General features: G+C 36.8%; 2 protein-coding genes across 2 annotated transcripts in view; one reads left to right on the forward strand and one right to left on the reverse strand.

The window, feature by feature from the left end:
- Positions 1 to 2,149: 2,149 nt before the first annotated feature.
- LOC129235702 (nephrin) overlaps positions 2,150 to 13,246 on the reverse strand; it is an 81,887-nt gene continuing 70,790 nt past the window's right edge. The window contains exon 15 of the mRNA XM_054869694.1: positions 2,150 to 2,358. Coding sequence (XP_054725669.1) covers positions 2,296 to 2,358 — 63 coding nt within the window. The 3' untranslated portion in view covers positions 2,150 to 2,295. The remainder of the gene's footprint in view (positions 2,359 to 13,246) is intronic.
- On the forward strand, positions 4,281 to 9,223 carry LOC129235703 (cytochrome P450 307a1-like). The gene is made up of 2 exons (XM_054869695.1): positions 4,281 to 4,778; positions 7,951 to 9,223. The coding sequence occupies exons 1-2, from the start codon at positions 4,382 to 4,384 to the stop codon at positions 9,204 to 9,206; spliced, it is 1,653 nt and encodes a 550-aa protein (XP_054725670.1). The 5' UTR covers positions 4,281 to 4,381; the 3' UTR covers positions 9,207 to 9,223.

A 13,246-nucleotide genomic window follows, 5' to 3' on the forward strand; every position in this document is an offset into this window, starting at 1 on the left:
CATATTTGCATTGACATCGCCGATTATTTGTAAATACCGGCGTATACTACAGTGTTAAATCAAAAAATTTGAAGTGATTTAAAGGAGTGCCGTCTCTTTACTACCATCTGAAAGTTTCTGCTTCTTCGCGCATGAGAATTTAGTGGTACATTTTAGTAATATCAGCCGTAAAAGTATATTTATATAAAAGGATACGAGTACACCTTTTCTTGAATGCCGATCCAACGAATAATATTTCATTCCACGCATTTCGAGAAGAGCTTCGATTCGATCTACCATCTACCATCTGAAAGTTTCTGCTTCTTCGCGCATGAGAATTTAGTGGTACATTTTAGTAATATCAGCCGTAAAAGCATATTTATATAAAAGGATACTAGTACACCTTTTCTTGAATGCCGATCCAACGAATAATATTTCATTCGACGTATTTCGAGAAGAGCTTCGATTCGATGCGTGAAAAACAACACGTAATTTTGTCATCGAACTTTCAGGTGGAAGGACGTACTGATGCTGAATGAAGTAATGTGGGTCACTCGTTATCTTATTATTTTTGGGTTCATGTGACCTAATTCGGTATATGCATTCATGAAGTCCAGCTACATTTTGCGAAGTTCCAGATCTTTCAAGGTTGTTCTGCCGTGGGTATAAATGTCGAGCTGCTGTTTTTGTGAGTATTGAAAGGCAGTCTTATTTGCAGCCAAAGAGACAAAACTTAAGAAAATTGTTCACGCTCTGCTTGTGATCCTGAGTCTAGCAGAACTCTTCCCCGGAGGTATTCTACGTAGCTTCTCTTAGTATTGACAACCTCTGTAGACATCATTACACGATCTGGTATACTTGTCGTATGCATGACATTAGAGATCTGTGCGGCATCAAAAGAAATGAGACACAGAAATGGGTGTATAATGAGTGGTGCAACCGATCCGCTCTGCATTTGATGCAGGAGTCACACTGCAATCATGTTATGCATAAGGGAACCAACTTCTTGAATCTTTAATCGCTGTTGCGCAGAGGGACTCTTGAAAATAAGGTATGGTAAGGTTATGTTATGATCCTTAGATTTACACTAAGGCAAACTTCATTTTCTCCGCACCCTGGCTTGGTTTTTAGATATTGGCGGTCGTTGACGGTCTTAATCAGGGACTGGATGTTCCATTCCTTCATGAAAATGTAGTCCCTCTCCCCAGTTTGACTTGGTCGTGGAATCAACTTATAATATCACTAAGCGGCATTATCGCATTTGTTATGTTGTTATCATCATCATCCAACAATTTCGAACAGCTGACACTATATCTATCATCATAAGCAACGATCTCGCAAATGGCTTTGGGATACTTGTCAGCTCCAAAAGTTACGAAAATGTTTTAAAAAATATTAAATATTTATTTGTCGTAACGTTTTTGAGGCGGGCCAGAACCTTTGGATAATTTTCATTCGACCTTTGGAAGACTTTCCTGGTTCCCAGTGATTCACCAGATAGACAGATAGCTAAATGGTAGAATTTATGAATGTCTGTTATCATAGAATCATTATGAATTGGGCTTCCGAAGAAGCTCATGACGTTTTTAAACTCAGAAAACTGGCCGATGAATTTTGGCAAATTTATTTTTGGCGGTCTAGAGCTATGATTGATTTAATTATGTTTACTAACTCCCCACGGGGCATGCCGTCCTCATCAATTAAAGTCAATCATCTCCTTATTAGGAGAGGGACTTGGAATTGATAATTTTTGGCCTCTCAATAAAATAAAAACAATGCAGGTGGCGCTTTCGAAGGAACAAATCTTAACCAGTGCATTGACTTCCTGTTAAATTTGTCGACAGCTAATGGTACATAACAGATAGTTCAGAAAATGAGAAAGATAAATTTAACTCGAAATAGAGAAAATGGACATTAAGCAGCAAAAATGAGGCAAGTATTATACAACAAATACAGGTTAAGTTGATGAAATTGAATGTATTTTAGTGGGCTAATGGGTGATATTTTGGGCTTACAAAATTTCGCTTCTGCAAATTTCATTTTGGATCCAGGCATTGTTTTTTACTATTATACTTAAGCAAGAATTTTCGGATTTGGTTTGCAAAACAGATGCACCATCTGTAGAAGTATGAAACAATTTATTCGCATTGAATTACATCTATAACAATTTTCTCCATTTATTCAAAATCAAATAATCTTTATCTGAACTTTAAGTTTAAATCATTTGTAAAACCATTTAAAATATTAAGTTATGCACATAAATTCCAATCCACTTTGGTGCCGCCCTTTTTCTTGTAGATATCAACCATCATCAGATTACGTAGGCATGTCATTAGCATATTCCAAAAACGGAGCGGTGCACGGTGAGCCAGGAGGCACCTAAAAGTGACCAAAAGTCAGAGTTAAAATTTATGAATGCGAATCTTATCATCATATTCAGTTTTAATATTAGTATAAATATTTACATTATAAGTTGAAATTACTAGTTTTTCATGAATTCTGTTTTTTTTTAACTTCGAACACGATTTTTTACCTAATGACCTCTTGTTTTATAAGAAAGCTATATAAAGAAGTGTAGACAAAAGTTAAGTACAATAAGAATGTAAGAATTGCACGGAAGGATGCAATTAAGATTTAAGGAACGGAAATCGACTTCAAACATAGTTGTAATATTGCAACGAGATGTCGTACTCCCAAGTATGAAAGATATGAAAAGTAAAACGGAACAAGTTTTTTCTAATAGCGGTCGCCCCTCTGCAGACAATGACAAACCTCCAAGATAATTTCTGCCACGCAGAAGTTCCTCATAAAAAACCAGTTGTCGCTCGGAGTTGGCTTGAAACTGTAGGTCCCTCCATTTGTGGAACAACACCAAGACACACATCACACAAGTAGGAGAAGGCGCTCAGCCAAACATTCAATAACAGGTCCCAATAAAGGCATCAGAATATAAACAGAGCTAAAAAGGCAATGAAGTTGATTTCAACATTAGTGATGTCAATTTGTTTGACACGCTGGGGATTTTTCAAAATTCACTACGGACCGATATTGGGACTGTTAGTTGGTGTATGGAAATCAGGGGGACTCAGGTACACAAACGACGGAAACACTCTTTACAGAGCCTTCGAAAGTGCTGCACTACTTGGTGAATGTCTCGGCTTAAAATGCTCGATCCTATCTAGTCAGCTTACAATGGATTAAAACTAATTTGATAAACTTTGTTCTTGCACTGCACAAATTTTTGTGGAATATTGTTTATGGTATCCTATATATGTAAAAGTTCATTATATACTTGTTCACGCGAGTGCGAGTATTCTACCGGTAGGAATGTTTAATGAAGCAGGATTTCAAAATTTTAAGAAATCAACATAGCAACTTAAGTAATAGAGCTGCATCTTTTAGGAATATGTTTTATAGATCAATGGATACAGCAAATGCTATCATGTCTTCGACAAAAAAAAAAAAAAAAATGCCTGCCAATTTCTAAAGAGGCTTTAGTTTTACTAACTAAAGTTCATAGTGATATAAAAACTTCTGAGTTCCAGCTCACAAAAATACGGAATCTTAGTACTAACAAACTTCAACTAAAACAAAACCAAAGCTCTACAATCCACTTCGATTTGAATTTTTAAAATGTGATTTCATATTCGTAACCAGCAAAAAATTTTAATTGCATTCAACCAAGCAAATCAAAAAACAGGTGTAAAAATTAAACGCCATATTAAATCAATTGTTTTGATTTTTTTTAAAAATGACCTCAAATTCTAAATCTGTGAGAGTAAAAACTACTGGATAGCAAATTTCAAGTGAATTGAACCACTTCAGATCGCTTACATCCTTTTTGGGTGTTTGGCCGAGCTTCTCCGCCTATTTGTGGCGTGCGTCTTGATGTTGTTCCACAAATGGAGTGGCCTACAGTTTTAAGCCGACTCCGAACGGCAAACATTTTTTTTATGAGAAGCTTTTTCAAGGCAGAATTACACATTTGGAGTTTTGCCATTGCCTGTTGAGGGGCGGCCACTATTAGAATCAACTTTTTCTTCATTATGGTGTTTCATGGTTATTCGAACATACTTTCTCCGAATTCCGAATGGAGACGCACTAAGTCATTCGGCTACGGCGGCCGCTCTGATCGCAATTACCCGATCCCAAAAACAGTAAACAGCATATCTGAAATCTTTTCTTTGAATTTTGCTCAATAATTAGCGTTCCTGGGCCACTGTATAGTGGCGAAAATACTTATGCTCAATTCAAAACGTCGAGTAAGCACTGATACCTTTAGTGTCAATTGGAGTATCAGACTTATTCATAGTGAAACTTACACGATCTAAGGCTTATTTACTTCAACGTACTAGAAGCATATCAAGAATATTTGATACCATAAATATTATATTTTAAAAAGATGCCGCCGATGTTATTTTCGTGTTGCTTAGTAGTTATAATAATTGGTTGTTTGTATATTCCCATATTATATAACCATTTTCGTAAGATTAAAGTGATAACAGTTGAATCTTCAAGACGAATGATTCAAATTTACCAACAAGCACCGGGACCCTTTCCTTGGCCCATATTTGGCAGCCTTGGCCTATTAGCTTCCCACAAAGTGCCTTTACAATCATTCACGGAACTTTCTAAGAAGTTTGGAAACATTTACACATTAACTCTAGGGTCTACCAGATGTATTGTTGTGAGCAATTTGGAGCTGATTCGAGAGGTACTTAATCAAAATGGAAAATTTTTCGGCGGTAGACCAAATTTCATACGATATCACAAGCTGTTTGGAGGAGACAGAAACAATTGTAAGAACATAACTTAACTGTCAATTTATCTATTCCGTTACTTAAAACTTTATAACATATACATAAATCAAAATCCAGCCAAATCATATCCCGTTCTATTGTCTTAATTCATGAAATCTTTGGTGAATAGTTTTTGTTCCACGAGTGAAGGGATCTACAGTTTTAAGCAGACTCCGAACGGCAAATGAATTTTGTATGATGATCTTTCTCATGGCAGAAATACACTCGGAAGTTTGCCATTGCCTGCCATGAGGCGACCGATATTAAGAAAATGTGTTAGCATTTTGGTGTTTTATGCACGGAGATTAGAACCCACGCTTTTCCGAATGATAGTCATTCACCAAACATTCGGCTACGACGGCCACGAATGTGATATTTCGATATTACAATGAGTAAATATCTAGTAGCGCCGCTGGTTAGATAATTTTCTTTTTCTTTTTACCTGGCCTTACTTACTGGATCTCTTAGAGGAAACTTAAGCCATTTTAAATCTTTATCGCATTCCTTTGGGTGGGCTCTCTAACTAATTCGGAGCGATCTTTTCGTTGTACACGTGATAGGTCCATTGTATGTGTGAGAGCAGTAACAATGGGACTCGGAAGGGTCTGCAATTTTTTGAGATATTTTTCTCTGCTATTTTTGGTTTTGTATATATGTTCGAGTTTTTAATGTTGATGTGTAAGGTCTAAGTGTATGCCAAGGTACACAACATTGTTATGTCGTTGTTGTTGTTGTTTTTTTGTTGTAGTAGCATAAACATTCCCCATACATACATATTTGTGGAATGCCACGGGACTGACCGGATATAAATAAAAGTTGTTCCGATAGCGTACAACCGACTCGTGGGAACGACATTGTGAAATTGAGAAGCTATAACTCGAGAAAAAGTTCTATATTTTTGCGAAACTCAGCAAGGATGATACGAGGTAAATTTATGCTTGATTCTTTTGTCAGAAATATTATTAAGTTTGAGTGCTCCCAAGGTGGCCTTCTTCTCTATCATGATAGATAAGGAAGTATGCCAGGAACTGTACCTAAGCGAGGGTTCTGTCAAGCACCACACCAAGGTCCACAGAATAGGAGAGAGTGTACCCCCTGAGGCATCCTCTGGTGGTCTTCATTGATTTATGGAATCCTCTGTATGGAATAGACAGAATCGACCTATCAGGTTCTGGAAAAAATGTTTTAAGCAGAAGTTTGCCTGCTAGTTGTCCAAGCTTTTTGTTCCATCAAGGAAATTCACGTGCGGAAGTAATTTTTTCCTTGAGGCAGTTGTTTTCGAAAGCTGTTACAGGATCTCAGTGAAGGTGTTCTTCTTCGGCCTCAAGCTCTTGTTCATTCAAAAGCCCCCCATGCGGCGGGTTAAAGTTGTCCCCAGCGAGTGGGTTCGTAGCCTCCTAAAAAAGGTTTTTATCTGTTAGAACATTTTTTTGTTTTTCGCTTTTTGTTCTTGTCTGCCTGCCTGTGGTAGCTTAATATTTTGTTGCTATTTTCTATTTAGTTTGGTCGTTTTACCGTGATAAATTGTTGTCTTCATTTTAGTAGGTTTTGTAATTTTGTCAGGATTTTTTCTTTTCACCTATCCCACCGTCTCCACAAGGCCAGCCGGTGCCCTTGATTTTTTACGTCCATTTTATGTGCTTTATATCATATCATTAGCCAGGCATTTTTTAGTGTTTTAGCGGTTCGGTATGGCTTACGATGAACAGCATTTAGAGGTGTGGCAAACATCGAACCGTTAGCCAATGTTTAGCGGTTCTGAAGGAAGCAGCTGATTTGCTGGCGTACCTGTGGTTGTTGTCTAAAAAACGAGTGATGGGAGGACTGGGTGAAAACGTGGGAAATGAGTGGGGGGGATACCGCTGCCGAAACTCCAATGACATGACAGCCGACGTTCCTGTCACATTTTGGTTTGGATGGCCAAACTTTGTAAACCATCATCCTGGGTATGGTTAGGCATGGACCATGATGGAAATATGGTTTTCTAATAACGGTCGCTCCTTGGCGGACTATGGCAAGCTTCTGAGTGTAAAAGATCCTCATAAAAATACCATCTGCCGTTCGGAGGTGGCATAAAACTGTAGGTTTCTCCATTTGTGGAACAACATCATGACTCATACCACAAATAGGCGTAATATACATTATATTATTATTATATTAAAATGTTTATTATTATTATTATATTCAGATTTCTGCAATACTTTAGGAAGTTAATTTATAGTGTTTTTATTTTTCTTTTGATTTAAAACTTACATAACGTCGTAGCCCCGAGTGCGTAAAAGTTTTTTTTTGAAAGAATAGTTTATTCAGATATTTCGACACAACATCGACCTTTCAGCACACGTCACAAAATAAGCGATGCTAAGATTATTATATCGTTCAACGGTAATAAAGCGTTAGGCGATTAATTAGTGACAAAAGTACCATTGAGATACCTATGGCCACGGGCCAACGAATAATCAGAAACAACATTATCCAAGAGCCAATCGGTCATGGAGAGATGAAGGCACATGCGTAACAGCTAAGCTACTGTGGCCGCAAATAAATAAGAAAAAGACAAATGAATTGCTTAGCCTTTCAAGAGAATAACTTGATGGTAGTGGCTTATGTAACCGGCCATTGGCTAGTTGGTAGGCATTTCTTGAGACAAGGAGTTTTCTCCCAAGAATATTTGTAAAAGTTGTAGAGATGAGGAAGAAACAGTGGTGCACTTACTTTGCTATTGTCCAGCGTTAGCTAAAATCAGAGCAGGATTTCTAGGTAAATATTTTTTAATTCTCTTACGGAACTGTATGGTGTGGGGATAGGACCAATCCTGGGCTTCATAAGAGCCAAAGAATGGTTTCATGAAGATAAATAAATGAGCCTCCCATGTCGCACTGTGGTATCACAACGAGCTTGTAAGGTTTAAGTGAGTTGGTCGTACAGACCGACTACCAACATAACCTAACCTAACATAGGCGATTAATTTGCTTTCGACGAAGTATGACACTGACTAAAAGTAAAGATTTCGAGTTCAACTACATTATTGAATTTCATATTAATTATTTTTTTGTTCAGTTGTTAGTACATCCCTAAACATTCTACAAGAATGTTCCTAAAATATTTAAAAAAATCATTACACTATTACAAACATTTAACAAAGGATTCACGAATTTCATTTAAATTATAGCTCTTGCTCTTTGTGACTGGTCACTATTGCAAAAAAGACGCCGCAACCTTGCACGGCGGCACTGCTCACCGCGGAACTCATCTCCCTATTTTGAGAAGATGTCAAAAATTGGATGTTCGGAGACTGACATACTAATGCAAGAACTCAGTGAAGAAACCAAGTGCGGTAAACCGATATTAATCAAACCTATTATTCAACGCACCTGCGCAAACATGTTTTTTAGATATATGTGTTCGGTACGTTTTGAACACGATGACCGTGAATTTTGTAAAGTAGTTGAGTTTTTCGATGAAATTTTTTGGGAAATAAACCAAGGATATATTTTCGACTTTTTACCTTGGTTGGCACCATTCTACAGAAACTACATCAATAAGATAACTCACTGGTCCTTTACTATACGATGCTTTATTATGAACCGCATTATAAAAGAAAGGGAACAATTTAAAAACCAATCTGAAGATGACTTTACAGATGCTTTACTTAAAAGTCTCATTGAGGACATGAATGTCTCGCGGGATACAATATTATTTATGTTAGAGGATTTTATTGGAGGACATTCAGCTGTGGGAAATCTAGTAATGCTTACCCTGATGTATTTGGCTAAGCACCGCAATGTTGCGAAAAAAATTCAATTGGAGGCCGATTCAATTGTAACACGAGATCGTCGAACGATCAGTTTTTATGATATTGATGAAATGCCTTACACTATGGCAACCATTTTTGAAGTTTTAAGATGTTCGTCTTCACCCATAGTTCCACACGTGGCAACCGAGGATACTATAATATCTGGTTATGGTGTTGCAAAGGACACTATCGTTTTTATAAACAACTACAACTTAAACCATAATAAATTGTTTTGGAAACAACCGCAGCGCTTCCAACCTGAACGATTTTTGGAACAGGCGTGTAAGAAAACCGGATCCAAACAAGTAGTTAGCGGGCCGAGCAGCTCTGCAGAAATTCTAACAGGAACATCTTCTGAAAAACCGAACGAGTCGATGTTGAACCGAAAAAATAGTTCTCTTCCACAGATAAAGAAAAACATACCATTTTTCCTACCATTTAGTATTGGAAAGCGTACGTGCATTGGACAGAATTTAGTACGAGGCTTTGGTTTTATTTTAATAGCAAATATATTAAGGCAATACGATATCAATTACGAAGACAACACTACTGTACATATAAACACAGGGAGCATTGCACTTACACCAAAAGCGATACCGTTAGTTTTAGTAAATAGAAATAAAAACCTTTAAATAAAAATTTTATGGAATTTGTGCACTAGAAATTCTAAAATATGCGTACGTATAAAACGTATATGGTACATCTAAAATTTCACTATTCATCTTTAAATTTGAAACAGTAACGCTTTCTTTGCTACATAACATCAATCTATTCGTTAATTTATCTTTTGGTATTATTTAGACGCATGTTCTATGATTTAGAACGTTAGCAGAAAAAATATATTTTTTTCGTATTTAAATTTTAGCTAAATATAAAAAAAAAGATTTGGCAAAATTTAATATGTGGCACAAAATTAATCACCCTATTTATAATTTTTGCAAAGGGCGCCGTACTTCAATCTTATTTGACACTTGTGAACTAGAAAGCTGCAGTATACAGACAAACAATGGAGCGCGGAAAGGTCAAAATAAAGATTTTCACCACACAAAATATTTTTTTTTAGTAAAAAAGTTATTCAAAAATAAAATTGGATGATTAATTTTGCGCTTATGATTAAAATATAATTTTAGCGCTAAATAGGCGAAAGGTATGCATTTTGTTTAAAACATACTTTGCACCCACAATCGAATATCTTATCAAGGAAATTTCGATGTCAAAATTGATAATCACATAACTAAGGGCTGATTGTACTGGTTAAATATCTACACTGAAATACCCAAAATGTTTTAAAATTTCATAAAATACTTAATTATTTATACAATACTTATATATTAATGCCCTATCCCAGTTAAACTTAACAGGCTCGTTGACAAATTGCTTTTATCGGAAATGTATTTTTTTATTATTCCGATTTACGTTAATTTCAAAACTATGTAAAATTCTACTAAAAATTTTATTGTTGTTCTTAATAAAAAATCCATCAAATATTTGTCCAACATTTCACTTGAATTTCACAGAGACAGGATTCGGCCTGTAGCTAAGTCGTTGATATAAGAAGCATTTTGGTTAACAGCCTAGACAGACGTCTAGGCGGCGTTAATCGGGATTAACGACTTATTTCGGAATCATCTCAGGAATGAAGTGCAATTAATTCGGATTGGTAACTAGACTTCATTCTCATGATTTAAGCGGAATAGGTAAATTTCCGATGGCAACATTGCCGAAAAATGACAGTTAAGATCTACTGTGAATGAAAAATAATGAAAATTAAAAAAAAAGAACAAGCAAGACTGGATGCAATGCTAGTTTGCACTAACACGTTCGAAATTACATGAATAGTTTTGATATTTCGGAGCAGTTGGAGAAATTGCAATTTAAGCTTTTTTTAAATAAGTATTTATTTGTTTCTTATTATCAGGGCAACTAATACCAGAACTTGTTGCCTGCAATCCATATTTTACTGACAAAACTATCCATTAAGCAAATCAGCTGTTCATTAATCCGCGTAACAACCGTCTGTTACACTACAATTTTAGTCAATATTAACTGCGCCGGCAACCCGATTAACACCGCCGTCTGTCTAGGCTATAATGGTGCTTACAGCATACATTCTAGCAAGTGACTCTACCCATGAAGGATCCTCCCAGTGAGCTTAATTTCCTTTCATGCCTCAAAATCCAGGAAGGCAAGTTTTACAAGTGGTATTTTGTAGCGTATGCTACTTTCTGCACCTAAAGGTATGCATGTTGTAAAAATTACTTCTCGCAAAAACAATTGCGGAGGAGTTCACGGATTTGTATGCAATTTCATTTTCGGCTGTTGTATACTTCGGGGGTTGCTCATTAAATTTTTTTTATTTCAAGCAATTAACTTCTTCATGTTGCTCATTCGTTAAATTATTCTTGGTTGGCTAGGAAACAACGTACACAATTCATTAGACATTTGCATATGCATACATTGTATATACCCACCCCCAGATTTAAAGTGGCAAAAATTAGTTCCGAGATACAGAAGCTGTTTTTGTACAGAAGGGGGTGAAATTGAAAATTGACATTTGAATAGGTCGAGCCAAGGAGCACAAAGAGGTTTGGTGGCTCCTAAAACACTCAGGCTAAGAAGCACATTGTATTTAGTGCTCTGGAAAGAGGGTAGATAGCCAAGGAGGAAAGGAGAAAAGTATCAGAGAAAGAGATAGGAAATAATAGAGACAGAGACAAAGATAGTTAGTTAGTCATGTGAGAACTTTCCAGATTCTTTGGCAAATTTGTAAATATCCTCCAGATTTAGAGAACGGATATTACTTATTCTCACGACATCGGAACCTAAAACTCTCATCCTTGCTCTAGTAAAGGCAGGACACGCACAGAGAAAGTGCTCAGTGCTATCCGTTTCCTCCAAGCAAGACAGGCACATCGGGTCCTCAATGATTCCAATGGCGGCCATATGCTGACCCTATGGGTTGTGTCGTGTAATAATACCAACTATCAACTGAACATATTTCCTTCCAAATTATGTTGACTTGTCACAAAACACTTTGCAGTTCTGCACCGTTCTAGAACAGACCATCGCTCTTTATGTAAGTTGCATACATAATCGCTGATCCAATTTTCATGATTCCTGCGGAACTGATTCCGATTGTTGGCGCTGGCCCTTGTGGGGGAACCGCTGATCCACGGCTGGCCATTTCATCGGCAATTTCGTTTCCTTGAACACCGGAGTGTCCTGGAACCCATATAAGTACAAGTCGCTTCTGTCTTGCGACAGAATTAAGCTTCATCTTACATTCTTGAACAATCTTTGAAGGGCCTTCAGTGCAGCCTGACTGCCACTGAAAACTCCAATCTGTTTCACGCTCCATCTCCTCTCGATTATCCATTCGGCTACTTTCAGGATGGCAAAAATTTCCGTTTGAAAAATAGTTGCCCTTTCCCCCATAGCATAGTGATACGTATTACTATCGTTACCGCTCCATACAGGAGATGAAAAAGGAGCTTAGCTTGCTGGCAATACGAGGGTCGCCTTTATATATTTTTCGCCTTTGTTACACTACGTGTGATGAGCTGTAACTCGATATTTTCATCGAAAAGATTGGTACTTTTAGTACAAACTTATATATAACTTCTCACTTACGTGTTTTATTTGTTTTTTTTTCAGTTAGTTGAAAAATTCATCTCGCCCAAATAATATGAAAATATGAAACTCCTGAAAATTTTCGTGCGATGATTTATTACGATTTTCGAAATGGATTATCGTGACAGGAGTGCTTTGATCAACTTCATCAGCTGCGATAGTACAAAGCACGTCTATGGCATGTCAATAGGTGACGAATCTTGTATCTATGCATATGAGTCAGAAAAAAATCAGTAATGGGTAGATTGGGTGTTCCAAGAAGAGCTTTATCGAACAAAAGTTGATAGCGAAAGATAATAGTGGATTGTTTTTTCGGAGAAACAGTCAGTTCTAAATGTAACACATTCTCAGAAGGTACATTTGCTTGCCAGAAGTTTTCGGAGAATTAAGGAAAACCAACCGCTCATGACGAATCATCTGTCACCAAAACAATGCTAACTCTTATGTATCGGCTCGCACACGAGTTTTTGAGCACTCAAAAGATCGAATTAATGGGTCATCAGCCATATAGCCCTCATTTGGCATCTAATGATTGTTTTTGTTCCCGAATATAAAAAATAAAATGCGTGATCAACGCCTGAAGAAACTGTTAAAGGCTTGAACAGCTCGTTTTGGAGGTATCCACATCTGAGTGGCAAATGTGCTTTGATTGGTTTAATTGAATGTAGAAGTGTATTGACTTTGAAGGAGAATATTTTGAAAAGTAACAAAACAATTTTCATTATTATTTTACTGTGTTTTCAAATATATAGAAATAAGTATAATTCGTGCTTACACCGTTTATTGGGTGTTTGTTTCCTCCTCCTTTTTGTGGCGTGCGTCTTGATGTTGTTCCACAAATGGAAGGACCTACAGTTTCAAGCCGACCGGCAGATATTTTTTATGAGAAGCTTTTTATATACGTACTTCCTAACAGTAATCACGCGCCAAACCATTGGCCTATGGCGGCCGTTTTGAGTGTGTTCATTATTGGGCGCAAAATATAAAAAGCAACCTTCTTATCGTAGCTGTAGCTAAAGATTTCCTCTAAGAGTATTTTGGA

Source organism: Anastrepha obliqua, chromosome 1 (assembly GCF_027943255.1).
Source record: "Anastrepha obliqua isolate idAnaObli1 chromosome 1, idAnaObli1_1.0, whole genome shotgun sequence".
Classification (NCBI taxonomy): domain Eukaryota; kingdom Metazoa; phylum Arthropoda; class Insecta; order Diptera; family Tephritidae; genus Anastrepha; species Anastrepha obliqua.